The 22,087-nt window shown below is 41.7% G+C and overlaps 1 protein-coding gene across 1 annotated transcript in view; it reads left to right on the plus strand.

The window, feature by feature from the left end:
- The window catches only part of MPZL1 (myelin protein zero like 1), a 77,498-nt gene that overhangs the window by 38,966 nt on the left and 16,445 nt on the right, over positions 1–22,087 (plus strand). The window contains exons 2-4 of the mRNA XM_061120185.1: positions 11,724–11,890; positions 19,501–19,714; positions 20,653–20,785. Coding sequence (XP_060976168.1) covers positions 11,724–11,890; positions 19,501–19,714; positions 20,653–20,785 — 514 coding nt within the window. The remainder of the gene's footprint in view (positions 1–11,723; positions 11,891–19,500; positions 19,715–20,652; positions 20,786–22,087) is intronic.

The following is a 22,087-nucleotide window of genomic DNA, read 5'->3' on the forward strand; positions in this document are numbered from 1 at the left end:
CACTTCAGCCGTGTCCGACTCTGTGCGACCCCATAGTCGGCAGCCCACCAGGCTCCCCTGTCCCTGGGGTTCTCCAGGCAAGAACACTGGAGTGGGTTGCCATTTCCTTCTCCAGTGCATGAAAGTGAAAAGTGGAAGTGAAGTCGCTCAGTTGTGTCCGACTCTTCAAGACCCCATGGACTGCAGCCCACCAGGCTCCTCTGTCCACGGAATTTTCCAGGCAAGAGTACTGGAGTGGGTTGCCATTTCCTTCTCCAATGATTATGTAGAATTCCTTACTATTAATAATTTTTTCAGTTAATTTTTATTTTTATTAATATTAATAACTTCGAAGAAATTATATATGTACAATTCTTAGTTTTTAAAAATATCCTTTACATATCTAAAGCCAATTTGTAGGTTAATAAATATAAAAATAACTTGGTTTCTTAGTAGTATTGTTGCTTTTGAAAGATTTAGAGGAGTCATTCCCAGAAGTTTTTCTACTTTGTCCAGTGTTGGGGGCAGAATGAACAAAACAAAAATTGTTTGAGAAAATATTCTAAATGCCTTTCCTTTCCTTCATTTTTCTGTGTTTCTTCACATCTCTGCCACATCTCTGCCAAGAAACCCACTTTTACCTTATTGCCCAACTTAAAAATATGCATTGTTGCCCATTTGCTCACAGGATGAGGTTCCAGCTTCTTAGCTTACCCTTTCAACTTTATGATTATTTTTTTAATAATTCTCTTTATTTCTGGTTGCACTGGATCTCCGTTGCTGTGCAAGGGCTTTCTCTGGCTGCGGTGAGTGGAGGCTCCTCTCTTGCTGTTGTGCGCAGGCCTCGTTGCTGTGGCTTGTCGCAGAGCTCAGGCTCTGAAGTGCGGGCTCAGTAGTCGTGGCACCCAGTCTTAGTCGCTCCGAGGCATGTGGCATCTTCCCAGACCAGGAATCGAACCTGTGTCCCCTGCGTTGGCAGGCAGGTTCTTTTCCACTGTGCTTCCAGGAAGTCCCCCCTTTCAGCTATAACATTTTCTTCTACCCTAGCCAAACTAATCTATGCAATCCGTTTGGAAACGGTGTCTCGTGCTTTTCTGTCTCTGCAAAGTGCTTTTCCTATCTGTTTTGATTCTTCTCAACATTCCAGATAAAACTCTAACATATTTTCCCTAAAATACTCCCTGACCTCTTCATTTCTCAAACTTCAACTTTAATTAACTACATGTAGTCTATTTGCTACCTTAGGGAGATGCTTTTTAGGAACTTTTCTAAGGACAATAAAGTGGTATAAACAGGAAATAAAATACAGATTGGGTAGCCCGTAAGCCTTGTTTGGAGGGCTCTTTGTGTCCTCCCTTGTGCTCTGACCCTGCATGCTGTATGCATCTAATATTTGCTGTATACATTCTTGTGTGTTTGTATATGTGCATAGTATTTACTGAGACTGCATCCCCACAGAACCTAGCACTTATTTGCTATTATAATAAGTCATTTAAATGATGTTACTGTCTTTGTCTTATTTTAACAAAGCCTGCGTCTCAACAGGAAAGCGGGCACATATTTTCATTCTTGTCTTGTATTTTACTTCTGTCCAAGGGTAAGCATTTATACTTGAACTCTTTTGGGAGTTGTAAATTGGTACTAATTAATCTGGACTGTTTTGCCAGATTTTTCTAAGAGCCGGAGAGTTTGAGTGGAATTAGATTTCCATTTTAGGGCAACTTGGTTTCTTTCTTTCTTTGTTCAAAGGTACTTATACATTTCATTAACCAAAGCTTCACATTATAGGAATCCTAAAAATGCAACTGTTACCAGTAAACTGTTAAGTTTACTCCTTAAATGTTCCTTGAGAACTTTGTGACCACCAGGAATTGTCTCTGGTATTGGGCACACACAGGCCAAATAAGATGATGTTCCTTCTTTCAGAGTCTTGAGTCATAGTGAAGTTCAAGACAATTGCAGGACTAAGTATCAGAAAGCTTTGGCTTCTCACTTGAAAGTGCAGCTTCAGTAGACTGCAATTGCAGAGGGACATGCAAGAAATATTGAGTAGTGGGGGCAAGAGGTAGTCAGATCAGGGAGATTTTTCCTGAAGTCCTGTTTAGGTGGAGTCAGGATTCTGTAGGATTTCAGAGGTGGCCTCATCCCCAATGGTGCCCAGAAATGTGCCCGCTGCAGGGCATGCTGAAGGAAGCAAGAGCAGGCTGACACAGCTCACCAGCAATCGCCCTCACCAAATATAAAGCAGGAGAAGGAGGAAGCAAATAAGGAAGCTTTAAAACTGGGTTTTAAATTAAAATTAGCATGGACAAATTTGCATTTAATTCAGAACCTGCCCAAAGAATCACCAGGTAGAAGATCAGCTCTTTCAATACATACCTGTGGTCCTATAAAAGTTGAATATTTCCTCCCCCATTTAATTCATTTCCCCCTGTGTGGTTAAAATGTGGTTGGTCTGCTTAGAAAAATGAACTTATAGTTGCGGGGGAAGGGATAGTTAGGGAGTTTGGGAAGGTCATGTACACACTGCTGTATTCAAAATGGATTGCCAACAAGGACCTATTGTGTAGCACATGGAACTCTGCTCAATGTTATGTGCCAGCCTGGATAGGAGGGGAGTTTCAGGGAGAATGGATACATGTATATGTATGGGTGTGTCCCTTCTCTGTTCACCTGAAATTATTGTTAATTTAACAATTAACAATAACAATTAACAATTGTTAAACATTGTTAATCAGGTGTGCCCCAATACAAAATAAAAAGCTTAAAGTTTACAAAACAAACAGACAAACAAAAATGTGGTTAGTCTGCTTGTCCAGCTTCAGGTTGCTATGGCAGTAGGCCCTGGTTTTATATACTTAAACATGAATTTCTCAAAAACCAAGCAGATAAGTGTTGTTTCAAGCTCTCATCAACAGACTTCTAGGGGATTTCAGGAACAGCACTTTAGAATTTCCAAATGTTTGATGTACATTTCGTTTGTTTCTGAAGTGTGTATGTGTATGTATGTGTGTGTATATATATATGTATATGGGCTTCCCCGGTGGCGCTAGGGCTTCCTAGAAGGCGCTAGTGATAAAGAACCTGCCTGCCAATAGAGGAGACATGTGGGTTCAATTCCTGCTTCAGGAAGATCCCCTGGAGGAGGCTGTGGCAACCCACTTCAGTGTTCTTGACTGGAGAACCCCATGGACAGAGGAGCCTGACTGTCTACAATCCACAGGGTCGCAAAGAGTCAGATATGACTGAAGCAGCTTAGCACACAACGTATATACACACACACACATACACATATATATGTGTGCATATATAAATATTATAAAATAATTATTTTGTTTATTTATTTGGCTGTTCTGAGTCTTAGCTGCAGCATGTGGGGTCTAGTTCCCTGACCAGGGATCAGCCCTGGCCCCCTGCATTGGGAGTGCAAAATCTTAGCCATTGAACCACCAGGGAAGTCCTCTAAAGTATGTTCTTAACAATTAAAATAATAATAAGGAATAGCACGCCAGACATTAAATTATGCACATAATTTGGGGACTTTGGATACTGCCATGCATTCTTCAGAATAAGGCAGGTTTTTGTAATTTCTATGTATACATTTAAACTTGTGAGTGTACATTTAGCAGTGGAGAAGAGCATCGCCACATCTTTTGAAAGCTTCAAATCCACGCGTGTGCACTAATGTGCTTCTGCCTACATTCAATTAAATGCCAGGCAAGGCTTGACTCATCTGCTTCACACATAGTCTTTTTTATTATAGTATCGTAAGTAGAGTCCAACATCTCACTGGTGTGTTGGATAGTGGTTACAAGTTTGTGTTAGTTTCTAAGTCACATCTGACTCTTTGTGACCCTACAGACTGTAGCCCACCAGGCTCCTCTGTCCATGGAATTCTCCAGGCAAGTTACTGAAGTGGGTTGTCATTTCCTTCTCCAGGGGATCTTCCCATCCCATGGGGTGAACCTGGGTCTCCTGCATTGCAGGCAGCTTCTTTACCATCTGAGCCACAGCCACCAGGGAAGCCCCTGAGGGCATTTTAAAAATCTTGATGCCTAGGCCACAAATATACTAATTAAATCAAAATCCCTGGGAGTAGGGGCAGGACATGGGCATCAGTAGTTTTTAAATAGACTTTATTTTTCACAGAAAAATTGAGAGGTTGTATCGCCATATACCGGCTTCCCAGGTGGTGCAATGGTAAATAACCCGCCTGCCAGGGCAGGAGACGTGGGTTTGATCCCTGAGTTGGCAAGATCCCTGGAGGAGGAAATGACAACCCAATCCAGTATTCTTGCCTGGAAAATTCCACAGAGAGAAGAGTCTGGCAGGCACATGGGGTTGCCAAGAGTCGGACACAGCTGAGCACATAGCCGTATACCCATTATTCCTTCTGCTTTCCACACATGCGTAGCCTTCCTCATTATCAACACCCCCACCAGGGTGGTACATTTATTACAGTGGGTGAATCTGCATCAACACGCCATGATCAGTCCAAGTCCATCATTTACATTCTTGGTGTTCTACACTCTTGGTATTGTACATTCTGTGGGTTTGGATAAATGTATATAGTAAGTTTTGAGTACTTCTTGTCTGACTTGTATGTGAAAACTACCTCTATCTTCATTGTGTATGGGGTTCCCCATGTTTGTTTGTTTGAATAATGTTTGTTGAAAAATGTTTGTTTGAATAATATTAAGACTTTGTTAAAGGTTGATAAACAGCGTAGTGAACAGAGCTAGGCTTTGGATCAGAGGGTTCCAGAGTTGCTGAATAAGTCACTTGGGCAAGTTTTTTTGCCTCTCTGAGCTTCCATCCAACAGATAATTTAACTCAACAGTGATGTTGGAACATACTAAATGTACCATAGTTTGATAATGTTTAACCCATAGTCAGCACTTAAGTGTGGTTTGCTATTGCTCTTTTTCTTTTTGTCCTATTTTGGAGACAAGGAATATCCTTCTTGTAATCAACTATAGGCACATACTTTACCATCTTTTGTTTTGCTGTCCTTACAATATTTTGTATTAGGCTTTTCTGGCTTAGATTACATTTTGGCTCAAATATCTTCTAATATACTGTAAGCCTTCTAATAATATGAATTTGAGAGTTTGGAAATATAGATTTACAGTACAGTGGCCTTTTGCTTGGTCTTTTGCCATTTCAGCACTTGGGAAATACAAAGCATGTGAGAGTGTTATGCTGTTATCCATGGATATGCCTCCAGAGCTTACAACATGGTTTTTATGCTGAGCATTTAGTCCACTATACTCTGTCAGAAGTAAAATGATCTGATTTCTTCCCCAAAGTATCTTATTTTCATTTTCTTGCTAAAAACTGAGAAATGTTTTGACAATTTTGGGCAGATGTTTGGACACAGATGATACAATTCAGGTTGACTACAACTGCGGCGTTTGTGTTGACTACTTGATTGGAGACTTTGGACTTTAGTGGAAACCGCTCTGTCTCTAAGCCATTCTGGGTACATCCCCACAGCCAGGCCTGGTTGCCTCTGCCACTGTACTATAGATGTTTGTTCATTTGTCTCCACGCAACTGTCAGTCCACTAAGGGCAGAAGCCAAGTCCCAGCATGGTTGAAAGAATAATGGTTGATTGAAAGAAGGAAAGCTGTAGCAGGAAAGAAAGATGAACAGTGCATACATAGTGGAGGGCAGGCAAGAAATGCCAAGGCTTTAAGGAGTCAAATGATCAGTGCAATGACTGGTCTGATTCAGGACCTTTTGAATCTCTCATTTGAGAAACAGAAAGGTCTTTGTTGGTGTAAAAGGGTTAAGGGTAGAGATGTGGCCAGTTAGCCATCAATCATGAGTGGAAGGAATCAACTCAGAGGAATCTGGTAATCCGGTGTGTTAGTAACAGTACATAACCTTTTTTTTTTTTTCAGTTGAACATTTCAAAAGATGAGTTGCCTTTGGGATTTTCTCATCTAAGTAGGAAGGTGACTCTTGGAGGAAACCTGTCTGTCTACACTTCCTCTAAGATGATGTCAGCCTCCAAACTTGACCCTGAGGTATCTCTGCAGTTTTGTGTTGGGCATTATGCTGAAGCCATTGTTTGTGAAGCAAGTATAATTTTTTATGGCTGAGCTCAAATGAGTTGAGTTTGGTCTCTTTGATTCATTTCTTTCTTTCATTCATTCATTTTCCCCCTCACCGTTCAGACAGACAGTGGAGTGCACAAAGGTGGCCCTGCCCTGGTTCCGGGCAGCTGGCCCCTCCTGTGGAGGGTGAGGGGCGCCTTGCTGGGAAAGGCAGGATGTAAAGGGGCGCAGGGTGAGTGAGGCCTGGGGGGCAGACATGGGGAGGAAGTCACTTTTGTTTAGATTGTGGCCTGAGGTATAACTTCATGTTCCTAACAGAGAGCTCAACTTATTAATACTTAGGGCTCCTTGAGTAGAGTATATTTTTGTAGCCTCTCCTCACTTTGTGCCATCAAGCTGAGGCAGACCCAGAATAGCCGTGATGCATGGCAGAAAGCCGCCCCCGTTGGCCGCAGAGGCCTCTGACTTGGCACCGGCCTTGTTTCTGCCAACGCGCATGGTCCATTGACTTCCCTTCATCCACCCTGGGAGTCACCGCTGGGAGACTGGGAGAGCGCCATGAGCTGGATGCTTTCACCGGAGCCTAAAAAATACCTAATATCTTATTCAGACTGGGAGTCTGCAGTGACATGGGATGATGTGGATTAGAACAATAGTTTCTCTACATCTCCGTGTTCTTTATATTTGCATTCTTTAGCCATTTTAACTAGCCCCTTAAAACTCTCTTCTATGAATAATTTTACTATGTACTTCCATAATACTCCTAGTCACTTAAAAAAAAAAAAAAGGCTGGACAAAGCAAACCATTTCCAATTGTTTAAGAATCCAATGCATTCCTCGCTGGCTTGGGCTACATGGAATGTAGTCTGAGAAGGAGACCTATGTTTTCCTTTCTCTTTCCCCACACAGGAGAAACTTTCTAACGGGTTCATCAGAGCTGATCAGAAACTGCTGTAAGCACTCTGGGATTCTTTGATGTGCATGTAACCACACGCAGTGTAAATCTCTGCTGAAACTTCTCCCTGAGATCAGCTGTGCAGAGTACCTTATTCATAGCAGTTCTTTTGGCTGATTGCCCTTCTTCATTCTCCTGCATCATGACTTCCTGTTTCCTCATCCGTACCATTCTCTGTCCTGGGGGCTCATCGCCGGCAGAGGCATGACCAGGCGATGGGGTGACTGCTCAGCATGTCTGGGGGGAAGTGCAGGAGATGAGATGAAGTCTGAGAGGTGGCCGGGGTTAGCTTACACTGGGCTCTATGAGCCACTGTGAGTGCTCAGACCTGATCCTGGCTGATGTGGGGAGTCCTTGGAGCGTGTTGTGTAGAGTGATAAGATCAGAGAGGTCAAGATCTGTCTGACCCTCCATGTATTGGCTGTAGTTAAGTGGCTGAGGGTGGAAGAGAGACCCAGCTTAGGAAGTCACAGAAATAACCCAAGTGAAAGATGGTGGTGGAATGGACCGAGGTGGTAGCGCTGGAAGAGCATGCAAAGATCCATTTCTAGATATATTTTTAGTGGAGACACGTTTTGTGATGGCTTAGAGGTAAATTGTGGGAAAGAAAGGTGTCCAGAGTTTTGACCTCAGCCACTGGAAGGCTGGAGTTGTCACTTACTAAAGTGGAGGGCAGATTTAGAGGTGGGAATCATCTTTACATTGTTAAATTTAAGATGCCAGTTAGATTCAAGTGACATTGTTGGGTTAACACTTGCATATGTGTGTGTGTGTGTGTGTGTGTGTGTACGGGAGTCATCAGCATTTAGGAGATATTTAAAGCCCTGAAACTGGATGAGGTCACCAAGAGAATGACTGGACAAGAGGTCAGAGGGGTGAGGGACTTCCCTGGTGGTCCAGTGGTTAAGAACCCGCCTTTCAGCGCAGGGGACATGGGGTTGACCCCTGGACGGGAACTGCAGATCCACATGTCACAGGGCAACTAAGCCCGCGTGCTGCAACTACTGAGCCCAAGCTCCGCAATAACAGAAGCCCCCTTGCACTACAACAAAGACCCATTGCCGCCAAAATAAAACAATTTTTAAAAGTTCAGAGGGATGGTCTGGGAGTATCTAGCATATAGAGGTCAGGGGACTAGAAAAGGAGGAGCTAATGAGATGAGAGAATCAAAAGGGATGAGATACTGATACCAAATTGGGGGAAAAAAATCGTTCCAAGGAGGGAGTGATCAATTGTATCTAATGTAGTTCAGTCAATAAGATGAGATTTGAGAATTAACTGTCAATTTAGTCACATGGAAGTCACTGGATTTCTTAACAAGAACCGTTTTAGTGGAGTGCTGGGGATGAAAGCCTGAACAGAGTTTATTCAAGAGAAAATGGGAAGAGGGAGACTGGGCACAGTGACTGTGGACAATTATTTTAAGATTTATAGATTAAAGGAGGGCAAAAAGATCTTACCTGGGGGGGCAATGCAGGGTCAAGATTTTTTTTGCTAAAGTATATAGTGTATATAGAATAATAAATTTATATAAATGTATATAGTTCTATGGCTGATGACAGTAACTCTAGAGAATGAAAAATTCAGGAGAAAAAGTGAGAATTGCTAGACTAGTGTCTCTAGGTGGCTGAGAGAAGATGAGGCACAGTGGAGACGGGTACACACATTTCCTGCAGAGGAAGGACAGGCCACAAATGCAGATGGAGGGTAGGATATGGCTGGGGACACAGCGAAGTTCTCTTCCGACTCTATTTTCTCACGGAAACAGGAAGCACGGTCATTAGCCGAGCAGAAGCAGGGGGAGTCCACAGTTGAGGTTAAAGAGAAGGTATAAAGTAGTCATTTAGGAAAGTGGGTCCTTGACGGAGAGGGGGATGTGGGAGGATTGCTTGGCACCATCAAGGGTCCTGTTTGAAGTTAGTGGTCATGGATTTAAGGGGAAGCCCAGTCAGTGGGATTGTGTGCTTTTTCCGTCTGTGATCAGCTGCCCTGGTAGAGATGCAGAATGGATGAGACTGTAAAATGGTTGCAGGACTGATGGATTCTGGGTTTTCATGTGGCTGAAGGATTCAATAACATCAGGGTTTTGGAGGAAATGTTCTGGAAAGATCAGAGGTGGTCAGTCAGAGGGTAGAGAGCCTCAAATAAGATTGTGGAGGGGGTACCAGTATTGATGATAGGATCTGGGGCAGCAGTTCTCAACCAGGAGCAATTTACCCCTGAGTAGGGGAAATCTGTGGTTGTCTGAAGACATTGTTGGTTGTCACAACTGGAGGGGGAGAAGACACTTCAGACACCTCATAGAGGTCAGGGATGCTGCTAAACATCCGTGAGCAGGAGAGCCTCCATCCACAACAAAGACTAATGTGGCCTGATTGTCAGTAGTGCCACGGCGGAGAAGCCCCATCTAGGCTATGATTATGGGAACTAGTAGCTGGGATAAGTCTGAGGACAAGATTATTGGAAAAAAGAAGATAAAGAGTAAGCCCATGGTGGATTCATATCAATGTATGGCAAAACCACTATAATACTGTAAAGTAATTAGCCTCCAACTAAAATAAAAAATATTAAAAAAAAAAAAAAAAAGATAAAAAGCTTCCTATGACTAATGTAATCTCCAAGAATTACAAAAGGAGTAAGAGAAAGAGGGTCAGGGATAAGAGGAGGTTAACTAGCTATGTATGAAGTTGTTTTATTTTTCTGCAACTAGCTGATTGGTTGGAGTTGGAATTGATTTTCCTGACTCTAAAAACTACATGTCCAAATTAGCCAGAGTGATGATATGTTGTTTTTAAAAGCCACTTGTTTTTTAACCAGTTTTGGCATAATTGTCTGTCTTAAATAGATTGTCTAAAAACCCATTTAGGGATTTTGGTTGGTCTTTTTGGTCTTACATGACTGTAAACTTGGGCACTTGGCCTAGTTCCATCTGTAAATAACTTCTCAGGGTAACAGTTCTTGCAACTAGACCTTGTAGCAGGGATCTTGTTTGGGAAAATCGTTGAGAAACTTATTTATTGATTTTAAAGACTGTGACTTTCCTTGCAGTGCTCCTCACAGTGGAGAAAACTAGCCAAAGTCACACAGAGTAAATCAGGGCCATGAACCAGCGTTGCTTCCTGGGGGCAGTCACAGCGCCCAGCCTCGGGCTCTGCTTCTCTTTGAGCTCCCGCGCCCGGGGCCGCTCCTCAGCTGCCCACAGAAGCAAGGGGTGCCTTTTGTTTGCTTCTTGCTTAAAAGAAGGTCTTGTTTTGAGGTTTGGACCACGAATAATAATCTGTTGTTCTCTATAATAATAATCCACCCTCTTTAGCAGAAAAAAATCTACTTGATTCAGTGTGGCTATCAGTTTATTTAGAAGAATGGCCAAAAGTGCCCATTGTGTCCTGAGAATAAACATTTGCAAGATAGTTTGGGGGAATGGGGGAGTACTCTGGCTCTTCTTGGCCTGGAGTCATAAAGACCTCAGGAAGAAAAAATTCTGAAAATGACCATCAGTCCTTTGTGACAATACCCTTCCTTATTCTACTCATCTGTTACATTCTAAGAATAATTGGAACACTGTAGATAGGGATTCTCTCCCAAGTATTTCTTCAAAAAATATCTTATTTTGAAAATGTGTGTTTTTACTCTTTTCTGCGTTAGCTCTGTTTCCACTTTTAGGCCAAATTAGTTTCTTTCTAATCTTCATTTAGTCCATGAAAGAGTTTCTTTTTGGGTGAAGATTATTTTATCTTAGCAACAGTCCTTAATAATTCCCGCAGTTGCCTCTGATTGTCGATCTTGAAATGATAGACATTTTGATGACTACTTCCTGAGCTTAGGCTAACTGAAGAATTCAGTGAGTCGAGGAATATGTGACCCAGTGTGGTTATTATTTCTTGAGTACACATGTTCTCTGGGTAAGATTTCATTAATGAACACAAGATATGCTATGTGTTTTTCCCCCTTAAATATAGGAAAAGAGTGTGTTAAATAATGAACATGGCTTTAAAATAAAGTGATCTCTTAACTAGAACAGTTTCAATTGGTTTAAATATGGAAGATGAGAAAAGATCAACCTGATATAAATTGAAATGTATGAGGTGACTATAAGAACCATTTAAAGAATTAAAAATACGGCTTCCACATCATTAAAAACAGAGCATCAGAGAAGCGTGATGAGATGTCCTTCAGTAGATGAACTGATAAACTGAAGTACAAAGGATGTTGTTCAGCAATAAAATGAAGTGATCTATCATGTCATGAAATGATATGAAGGAAGCTTAAATGAGAGAAGCCAATCTGAAAAGGCTACATTAACGATATGATTCCAGCTATAGAATATTCTGGATGTTAGTGATACACTAATGCAAAGTGTTAACAATAGAGAAAACTGGAAGTTGGGGGAAGCAAGAGGGAATATATGGGAACTCGCTGTTTTTTTTTGCCTGAAGCTCAGTCTTAACCTCGGGACCACCAGGGAAGTCCCAGGAACTACCTACTCTCTGCAAACCTCAAACTGCTCTGAAAATTAAAGTCTGTTAATTCAAAAGAAAACATACATATTAGGTAGAACTGAACTAGTAAAAATGTCTTCTTACTAAAAAACAAAAATCCAAGACTCTAATATACAGTGGTGGTGTATTACTGTATACAGTTTGTAATGTTCTTTTATCTTTTCTTTGTCCTCAGAAAAATATGCACAAAATCCTACTCCTAAACTTTCCTTGTTCCTCTCTCTCCAGTGACATATGGTGCATCGGCCTTGGAGGTGTATACACCAAAAGAAATCTTCGTGGCAAATGGGACACAAGGGAAGCTGACATGCAAGTTCAAGTCTACTAACACAACTGGCACGCTGACCTCAGTCTCCTGGAGTTTCCAGCCAGAGGGGACTGACACCACAGTGTCGGTAGGAATGCTTCTTTGATCTCTACTGGTCCTATCTCATGGTGTTCTTTTTATTTTTTTAATTAGAGGATAGTTAGAGGATATTATGGATATATAAAGGATATATATATTATCCTCTAATTAAATGATAATTAGAGGATATTATTTTTGAGTAAACTCCGGGAGTTGGTGATGGACAGAGAGGCCTGGGGTGCTGCGATTCATGGGGTCGCAAAGAGTTGGACACGACTGAGCGACTGAACTGAACTGAATGATGGTTTTTGCCATACATCAACATGAATCCGTATGAGGTATACATATGGCTCCTCCCTTTTGAAAGCCCCCACCTCCCTCCCCTTGCCACCCCATTAGGTTGTCATAGAGCACTGGTTTTGGGTTCTCTGCATTGTACATCAAATTACCAGGGGCTATCTACTTTACTTATGGTAATGTATATGATTCAGTGCTATTCTGTCAAATCATCCCGCTTTCTTCTCCCACTGTGTCCAAAAGTCTGTTCTTTATGTTTGTGTCTCCTTTGCTGCCCTGCATATTGGATCATCAGTACTATCTTTTTAGATTCCATATATATGTGTTAATATACAATATTTGTCTTTCTCTTTCTGACTTATTTCACTCTGTATAATAGGCTCTAGGTTCAGCCACCTCATTAGAACTGACTCAAATGCATTCTTTTTTTAGCTGAGTAATATTCCATTATGTATATATACCACAATTTCCTTATCCATTCATCTTTCAATGGATATCTAGTTTGCTTCCATGTCCTAGCTATTGTAAATAGCGCTGCAGTGAACACTGCCGTGCATGTATCTTTTTCAATTCTGGTTTCCTTAGGGCATACACCTAGTAGTGGGATTGCTGGGTCGTATGATAGTTTCATTCTTAGTTTTTAAGGAATCTCCATACTGCTTTCCATAGTGGCTGTATCAATTTGCATTCCTACCAACAGTGTTAAGAGGATTCCCTTTTATCCATATCCTCTCCAGCATTTATTGTTTGTAGACTTTTTGACGATGGCCATACTGACTCATGTCATGATGGCCTCATGAGATTCTTTACTTCTCTAGTGTGATTAATGCTGCATTCTTCTGATTGGGCACTTGCAAAATAAGTCTGTGAGACTTCAAGGCCCTTTTCTTGCCTCAGACTCTCCAAGAAAAAAAAAAGTAAGTTCAGCATCTCTTAAATGCAACTTTTTACCTATATTGTTACCAATATTAATATCTCTATCATCTGTCTCTATCATCTATCTAATGGGTTGGGATATATGCCTGATTTCCAAATCTTTGAGTGGAAATGTGTCCCTCAGGATTTATAAAAAGGGGGAGACCCTTGGGTGCTGTGCCTTAGAAGGAAGGAAAGATGAGGTAAAGTCAGAGATTACAGATTTAGTTAACTTCCTCATAGGGTCCAGTTAGGTATGATTCTTGGTAAAACAGAGTCCTAGAGTGAGTGAGAGCAGGAATCCATACAAATATAACATGGGAAAACAAAGCCAGAGGCATTCTGTTGCTTCCCGTGAACATGTTATTAATGTGGAAAATGTATTCTATAGATGCAAAATTAAACACACAGATTTACCCAGCAGAGTTCAAAGAATTATTTAAATTTGTGATGATTTCCCACTGATATCTTTTGCCAGACTAGAAGTGAGGGGCATAATCTATAGAAAGTAAAGCATCAAAAAAAAAAAAAGAAAGTAAAGCATCATCAGGAAGACCCCCAGATGCTCTTTCCTTTGAAGAGCAGTTCTACTTATGCTCAAAACATCCTTGTCATATGGATCATGCATGTTTACATACCCTAAGCCTTAATATTAAAAGCATGCTGGGAACTTTCCCAGTGGTCCAGAATCTGCCTTCCAATGCAGGGGATGAGGGTTGGGTCCCTGGTTGAGGAACTAAGATCCTACATGCCTCGGGACAACTAAACCTGCATGCACCACATGTAGTTGGCACCAGAGTCCATGTGCCACAACAAAGACCCAGTGCAGCCAAAAAAATAGAAGGAGAGTCTGTATTTCTGGTTAATACTATATTTTAGCTAATCAATTTATACTTACATACCAATCTGATTATAGTTAATTCCAGAATGGTCAGTTACTGATACAGGATACTTTAACCCCCAGATGTTGGTGCACAGTTAATAAGATGAGTAGGATGCTCTTCATTTTTATAGATTTTCAAGAGAAGTAAAATTAAGCCCAAAATACCAAAGATGGCTTTTCTGGTCCATGGAATTAGGGTCCCTGTGTCTGAAACTGAGCTCATCTTTTCCATGCTATGTTCCCTTCTCTGCTAGTTGTTTTTGGACATTTATTTTCTTCTAGGGACCTGATTTTTTGTTTTTTTAATCTTGTGTTTTGTTGGTGGGGTTTTTGTCCTTCCCTCCCCCATCCTCAGCTTCTTCCCTTCCACTGCTCACACTCAACCAAGAAATAAGAACATGTGCTGGATCTTCCTACTTTGTATCTGGCATCTAGATTTTTGTTAACCTTCCTGCTGCTCTGCTCCCCATTGCATGATAAAGACTCTGCCAGGGCTAGTGCAGTAACACCCTTGGTTATTCCTCCACTTTACATCATCCATCTTTCAAGCCACTCCTGCAGTCCACCAGGTGCCTCATCTTAAAACAGTTCCTTCACCTCATCACTGCCCTCTTCAGAATCCTCATGTTTCCCATTGTGAACAGCTCTTGTCTGGAATTCAAAACTCCTCACAGCTGTGTTCCAGCCCCACTTATGTTCTCCTATGTGATCTTCAGTCTAGCAAAAAGAACTTTATGCTTTGTTTTTCCACTTCTGAGCTCTTACCATTTAAGTTCTGTCCCATCTTCACATTCTAATCCCTCTAAATACCTTTTTTGACCTTTTAGCTGTTTTTTTGTGGGAGGCCATGCCACAAGGCATTTGGGATCTTAGTTCCCTGACCAGGGATTAAAACCGTGCCCTCTGCAATGGAAGCGTTGAGTCTTAACCACTGGACCACCAGGGAAGTTTGTGATGATTTTAGCTGTTCTTAAAACTCCCTGCCCACGTTATCTTGGCCACTCCTGTGAAAGAGTGTGCCTTACTAGAACACTTTTACTCTTCATTATCTTGAATGGAAGCATTTTAAGGGTAGAGACCTATCTTACACTTTTGATGTCCCTCACAATGTTATCACTGGCTTTTGCTTGATAAATGTTGGTTGATAAGGAGATCTGATTTCCCTGGTAGCTCAGTTGGTAAAGAGTCTGCCTGCAATGCGGGAGACCTGGGTTCGATCCCTGGGTTGGGAAGATCCCCTGGAGAAGGAAATGGCAACCCACTCCAGTATTCTTGTCTGGAGAATTACATGGACAGAGGAGCCTGGTGGACTACAGTCCATGGGGTCACAAAGAGTCGGACACAACTAAGTGACTTTCACTTTCAAGGAGATCTAGTCTCTTTTTTGTATGAGTTTCTTTCTTTCTTTCTTTCTTTTTTTTTTTTTTTTTTTTACCATTTTGTTCCTCTTTCTTACTGGTTTGATCAAATCACTATCAATCAGCGCAGTGCAGCAAACATATACAGTTCCAGTAATGTGCCAAGTGCAGAGAAGCTCAGAGACAAATACAGTTTCAGAGGCATCAGGTCTAATGAGGCAGGGGTTGCAGAGACCCAGCAGTGGGAAAGGGTGTAGTATAGGTTTTCATTACTGTTTCAGAAATACAGGGCAGGGAATGTCTATAGATGAGGTAGAAAGGAAAGCAGAGACCAGATGACAGAAGGACTTGCTTGCTAAGCTAAGAGCTTGTGGTTTATTTCCTGGTAAAGAAGAGAGGGTGAAGGGCTTGGGCCAGGCAAGATAAGATATGAGAGGCATTAAAATGACAGAAATAGCTTAAGCTTTGAAATCAAAGCTGGGTTTGAATTTTGTCTCTTAAGACCTGTGACCTTAAAAAAAAAAAAAAAAAGACCTGTGACCTTGAGTAAGTCACTAAGGTTCTGAGCCTCACTTTCCTCACTTGCAAAATATCTGGCAGGTGAATCTTACTTGTAGAGTGGTTATGAGTGTCAGAATGTTATTTTTCATGGTATTTCGCATTTCTGTCCATCTTGCAAGCAGAGGCCTTGGTTGCCTTTGTTGTACAGTGACTAGTCTTAGCAGGCAGAGAGGGTGTCTCCTTCTGGAGCAGAAGACAGGCTTGCTTACTGTGCATGATAGTAATATGTCTTCCTTTGGGGCAAAGGTCAGATGGGCTTACTGCCCATTTTAGAAGATTGGGGTTTTCCAAGCTTGGGGCTCTTCAGCTGTGATGCAGAGCCTCTGTGTGCACAGCGTCCACCCTAGTCCCTCCATGCTGTCCTTGTGGATTTTGAGGGGCAGGGGCCGCAGATAAAAGCATGCTGCTGGCTGTTTGTAAGTATAGGGTTCTTTGTGTCCAAGTCTTCTCACAGGAGAACAAAGACTTCCCATGAGTCTTGTGTTTCTGCCAGCATCTGTAAACCTATGGCTGACTTGCAGAGAGGGTAAAATCTCAGAGCCTTCATAGTTCCTGATAAACATTAGCTTATTTTAAACACTGGGTATATATTTGATAAATGTTTTTTTTTTCCAGTAATCATTTAAGCATTATGAAGGATGGATTACAGGAACTTGAGACCAGTTAAAAGGTCATAAAGTCCAAGATAATGAGGACATAAAATCAGGTAGTATTGGTGGGAATCAAATAGAAGAGAGAAACTTAGGAGATAGAATTGACAGGATTGGGAGACTAATTGAGTGGGAAGCAAGACGAATCAATGATAATTCCACAATGTATGGTTTGGGAGACTGGCATGCTGCGGTCAGTCAAGATGTCACAGGTAGAAGGTGGAGTTTGTAGGATAAGGTGGCAAATGGGAGGGTGGGGACAGCTGAGCTAAAGTAAGTAGGCGGTTGGATTAGGAGTCTAGAGCTCCAGAGAGTACTATGGATGAGAGAGAGATTAAGAAGTTGACAAAATATAGATGGCCATTAAATCACAGGAATGGATGAGATTGCACAATGGGTGAGATTTTAGCTTCATTAAAAGATTCTGAAAATGTGTTTGGATTGCTAGTACAGCTCCGTGGTTGACTAATGCTGGTTGCCACCCCCAACCCTACTATTTCCCCATCGGTGAATAAGAACAAAGACATCAGGCCTCCAGCAGAACTGCATAGATTGGAGCCACATATGAAAATAGATCCCCACCCTCCAGGCCTGACCTTATTTTCAGGGGACTGGGTTTGAGAAAGTTACTCTGAGAAATGAGTTCCTTTGCTGAAAGCAGGTCTGCAGAGAGAATGAGACTGCAAAGAGAAAGGCCTAAAGGCTGAACCTGCGAAGGCAGATGAGACTTTTTGGTTGTCTGGGCTGTGCTCCTTTCATATATCCATGACTTTTCTGTAGGAAACAAATAAGTAAAATGGGGTAACTGTCGGAGCCATCATGGGAGGTCCTGCCCGTGATGAGGTCATGAAGAAAATACCAGGCAGGCAAGGCCGTCTAGGATAAGGCACCCTCCAGGTTGGCCTCAGCCTCTACCCCACCCTGTATCCTCCCCCCTTTTCTGCTGTTGTTCTTATTTGCCCTGCTGCAGATTCTTGTGTTGCCTGCCGAGAGCTCTCCTGCTCCTCTTTCACTGAATAAAGACCAACTTAAAAGCTAATTAATAAATCTACTGGACGCTGGTACCCTATGAAAATGCCAGGGATGAAGGAAATGCTTCAATTTAAACCCTTTTGCTGGCATTCTGGCTTGTTTGATAAATGTGTGCTCTCATTGCACAAAATGCTCATGATTGTTCTAAACATCCTAAGCACAGTACGCTAACAAAAGAAACATAGATCAAGAAGCATAGATCCCTCTGTGGGGTGAGAAAAGCTCCACAAATATTATAGCCACAAATGTGCCTAATAAAAAATAGTTTAGATAGAGATTAGCTGGTGACTTCTTGCAGGTAATTAACTTTTAGACTAAGAGCCTGTTTTGTGCCATATCTGCTGTTTTTGCAATCCTTTGCATTTCTGTTCTGTAAAAAATGTAATCCTATCTAGTTCCCATGGAGATGACACCTAATAGAAAGAAAATAGATTAACCACAAAAAAGACAGGATCGGCTACTGAAGTTGCTTAAAGTTGCACCAGGTGCAAGCCATACATTGTCAACAGGCCTGAAGGCCAAAAGATATTATACATAGAGATTAACCATAAAAAAGGCCCTAATAGGCACAGAGCCCTTTGGGGGGTGAGGAAGCCCTATTAGAGAATACAAAAAATATTGTTTTTAAAAGTGGTTATTAGATCAACGTTTGATTGATGTTAATGAGCTGAGGTTGTGCAGTGGAAACTATTGTTAATATAGTTGGAGATCTAGAAAAATAAGAGTTTAGCCCTAGTGTAAAAACAATAAGATAATTGTTAATTTTAACCAAGAGTGCTAAACAGGGGCTGCCTCATCAGAGCCGCAGAGTCTTTGTGTGTTAAACTTTTTAGATAAATTTAGCTGAGAACTTCTGCAAAAAGACTGACTTTTATGTCAACAGGATTGTATTTCTATTATGTTACAACTTGCTGTACCATGAGACTGCCACTTTTCTGTTTTCTGCTAACCTCAAGGCCAGAAGATAATGTACAAAAAATCTATGGGAAAAGACTCTCGTAAACAAAAATATACAGAGAACACCTGGTCTCGTGAAGGACAAGCTGATGTAATGTTAAAATAAGTCTGTGTGCTTATCTGCCCCTTAGAAATGTGCCAACTTAGGGTATAAAGGCGATGGTGAGAAATACAGTGACTGCCAGACTCTGCTGCACATCCTAGTCTGGTCTCTCTCTCTCTCTCTCTCCTCTCTCTCTCTCTCTCTCTCTCTCTCTCTCTCTCTCTCTCTCTCTCTCTCCTCTCTCTCTCTCTCTCTCTCCTCTCTCTTTCTTTCTCTCTCTCTCCCTCGCAGACTTGGCCCTATCAAGGCTGGTCTCACGTGTCTTCTCTCTCGCCGACGCCGTTCATCCTGAGGGTTCCCCTGGATCCTGCTGGGGCTGGACCCCGGCAGGTAACCCACCAGATTAACTGATCTGTGATATTTTGTCTTCTTTTTCTTGATGCCTTCATGTATCTTAATGGTAAGCTTTGAGAATGAAGGCTGAAACTTTTGGATTCACTGGGCTCAATCATGGTGTCCGTCAGGCTTTGAAGAATCAGCTGGTCCTGACTTTGAAGATACCACCTGTTATCATTGTGACCTTGGGCAAATGGCTTTGAGTCTCAATCTCCTTATTTACGAAAATATGGCTGATAATTGCTATATCACAGGAGTATTGAGAGGATTAGAGACAATGGACAAGTTTATTTCTTCAACTGAAAAAAGGTTGGGCTCCATGATTTCTAAACCCCTGTCTGGCTTGGGTTCCATTGCTTGAGATTTGGCATTTTTTTCATCACATCTTGATGATGTGGCATTTCTTTCTGGATATGGTCTTTTTTCCATGTCCTTCCTCCACAATCTTGATTGGAGCTCCTCAAATGAAGTCTTTTTTAAAAAGAACCCTTCACAGTATGCCTATGCTAGAGGTTAGAACTTCTGCCTTTGAGAATAGCTCATGTGTTCCTTTTTTTCTAATTGCAGTTTTTCCACTACTCCCAAGGGCAAGTGTATGCTGGGAATTATCCACCATTTAAAGACAGAATCAGCTGGGCTGGAGACCTTGACAAGAAAGATGCATCAATCAACATAGAAAATATGCAGTTTATACACAATGGCACCTACATCTGTGATGTCAAAAACCCTCCTGACATTGTTGTCCAGCCAGGACACATTAGGCTCTATGTTGTAGAGAAAGGTACTTCCTTGAATATTTTTGCGGTAGTGATACAGTCCCCTCAAGAGTTATGTTTCGGATGTGTTTGAAAGGGGTATTTCTGCCATACAGTTATGATCCCTGTTTCCATGGACTGTGGCTCTGTGAAACATCCGTGGGGGTCAGGGAACTCATTCCAACTGGAGTGTTCAATTTCTGCATTTATATACCTGCTGTCTGGAGCATATGGATCACATTCCAGGAGTATGAGTTTTTCATTGTTAGTTAGAAGTAAGGCCAGATTCATTATATTTACATGTGGTGGGTAGTGGGAAAGGAGATTAGTATTGTTTTAATATTCTGACTTCCCTGGTGGCTCAGACGGTAAAGCATCTGCCTACAATGCGGGAGACCTGGGTTTGATCCCTGGATGGGGAAGATCCTCTGGAGAAGGAAATGGCAACCCACTCCAATACTCTTGCCTGGAAAATCCCATGGACGGAGGAGCCTGGTAGGCTGCAGTCCATGGGGTCGCAAAGAGTCGGACACGACTGAGCGACTTCACACACACAATATTCTCCAGGAGAAAGCTTTAACATTGGCAGAAACAGTATAGCTATTTCTTCACCTTTTTTTGGAGAATAAGCCAGGAAATGCAGGTTCTGGATTTCATTTTGAGACAAAGTCTGCTTTGTTGGAGAATAGATTGAGGTAAATTCACATACCCAACTTTTCTTTGAGTTAGAGCATTGAGAGGGATTATATATATATATATATAAGTTTGTTTAGTTCTGAAGCTCATTCTTTATCAGTTAATGTTCATATGTCACCAGTTAGGTATTAGGATATCATAATTTGGATAATAAAAGAGTATGTTGTAATTGCTAAAGGAAGACACTTGTTTATTAACTTAATAAAATTTCATTTGTTCTCTCCATAGCGATGTACCTTAAACCTATTTTGTTGTTCTTTCTCTCTAGAGATTTTGCCCGCATTTCCAGTTTGGGTAGTGGTGGGTATAGTTACTGCCGTGGTCCTAGGTCTCACTCTACTTATCACCATGATTCTGGCTGCCCTCTATAGAAGGAGAAACTCTAAACGGGATTACGCTGGGTAAGAAGCTCTGCTTTCGAGGGGAAAGTTGGAGGGAAGAAGTCAAAATATGTGAAAACTTCTATATGTTGTATGGAAAAAGAATGGTGAAGAATTAGCTACTGTTAACGTTCATGTCGGAACTGAGCTGTCTCCTTAGAAGGTGTTTTGGTGTGGGCAAGCAGAGATCAATGGACTGCCGTTAAACATGGGATATGATGCTAGCATCTGCTTCAGTTTTTTTCTTAGGTTTGGTGAAGTGGACTGCTGTCCGAGTACCTTCCACTCTGAAATTAGTATTATTAAGCCACAGATATCTTTCTCCATTATGAGTTTAATTTGATCTCTTGGTAATAATCTTACAAGGTTCTTCTTTTCAATTAGGTAAATGTAATAATCATAATAATACCTGGGAAGAGTGTGCTGGTAAATGACTCCTACCTGATGTGATGATGCAGGACTTTTCCTGTTTGTAGTTTTATAAGTAGTTTATGACTTTGATTGTTCTTGAATGCATGGCTAGACTCATCCGAGGGGGGTAGTAAGAGTTGAACACCAAAATATACCAGCAGTAAAGAAATGTATACTTTCTTTTTGTTTGTGGCTTCTCAAAGAGAAGACATTTGAGCAGAGGATGCGTGTCTAATTGAAGGACCCTCTCTTCTTGCCACTCCAGCTGGACAGCTAGCCCATATAAGCTCTGTAGAACTTGTGTGGTAAGACGGAGAGTGAAGCTGGGTTTCAGCTGATGGAGCACAAGCTGTGTCCCAAGTGCACGAAGGGACTGCGATCTGAGAGGGTTGCATGCCCTGAACTCCTTGGCTGGTGGATGGTAGAGACCTCTCTCTCCGGACTCTGCTGCTTTACTTTTTAGGAGTGCTGTGTTTTAAGGAGTTTGAGTGTTCAAATTCAGATATCACTTGCTTGGAATGTTTCTGTTTTGCTGACTATACTCGCTCCCTTGCATGGGGAGTAATTTATAGTGAAATATAACTGGAACATTGGTTTTCAACATGAAACTAATCCAGGTGGTGACATGCCAATCTGTAGTTCATGCTTTTGGGTTAATGAAAGCACAGAAAAGTGTGCCTTAGAATCTTGCATGGCATCATGAATGCTGCTATTCTTCTTACTTGTTTTTTTTTTTCCTCCTCCCCTGCCTTTTCTACCTTGGTGTGCCAAGATCAGATCCTGCTTATCTTCCACTTCTTAAGAAAAGCTGACATAGACGACACATTGGGACTATAACAGGGCTGGGTCTCCTCTTCCACTCCCACTAGACACATGGTAACCAATCACACTGGCTGTTGCTGTTAATATTCC

Source organism: Dama dama, chromosome 20 (genome assembly GCF_033118175.1).
Source record: "Dama dama isolate Ldn47 chromosome 20, ASM3311817v1, whole genome shotgun sequence".
Classification (NCBI taxonomy): domain Eukaryota; kingdom Metazoa; phylum Chordata; class Mammalia; order Artiodactyla; family Cervidae; genus Dama; species Dama dama.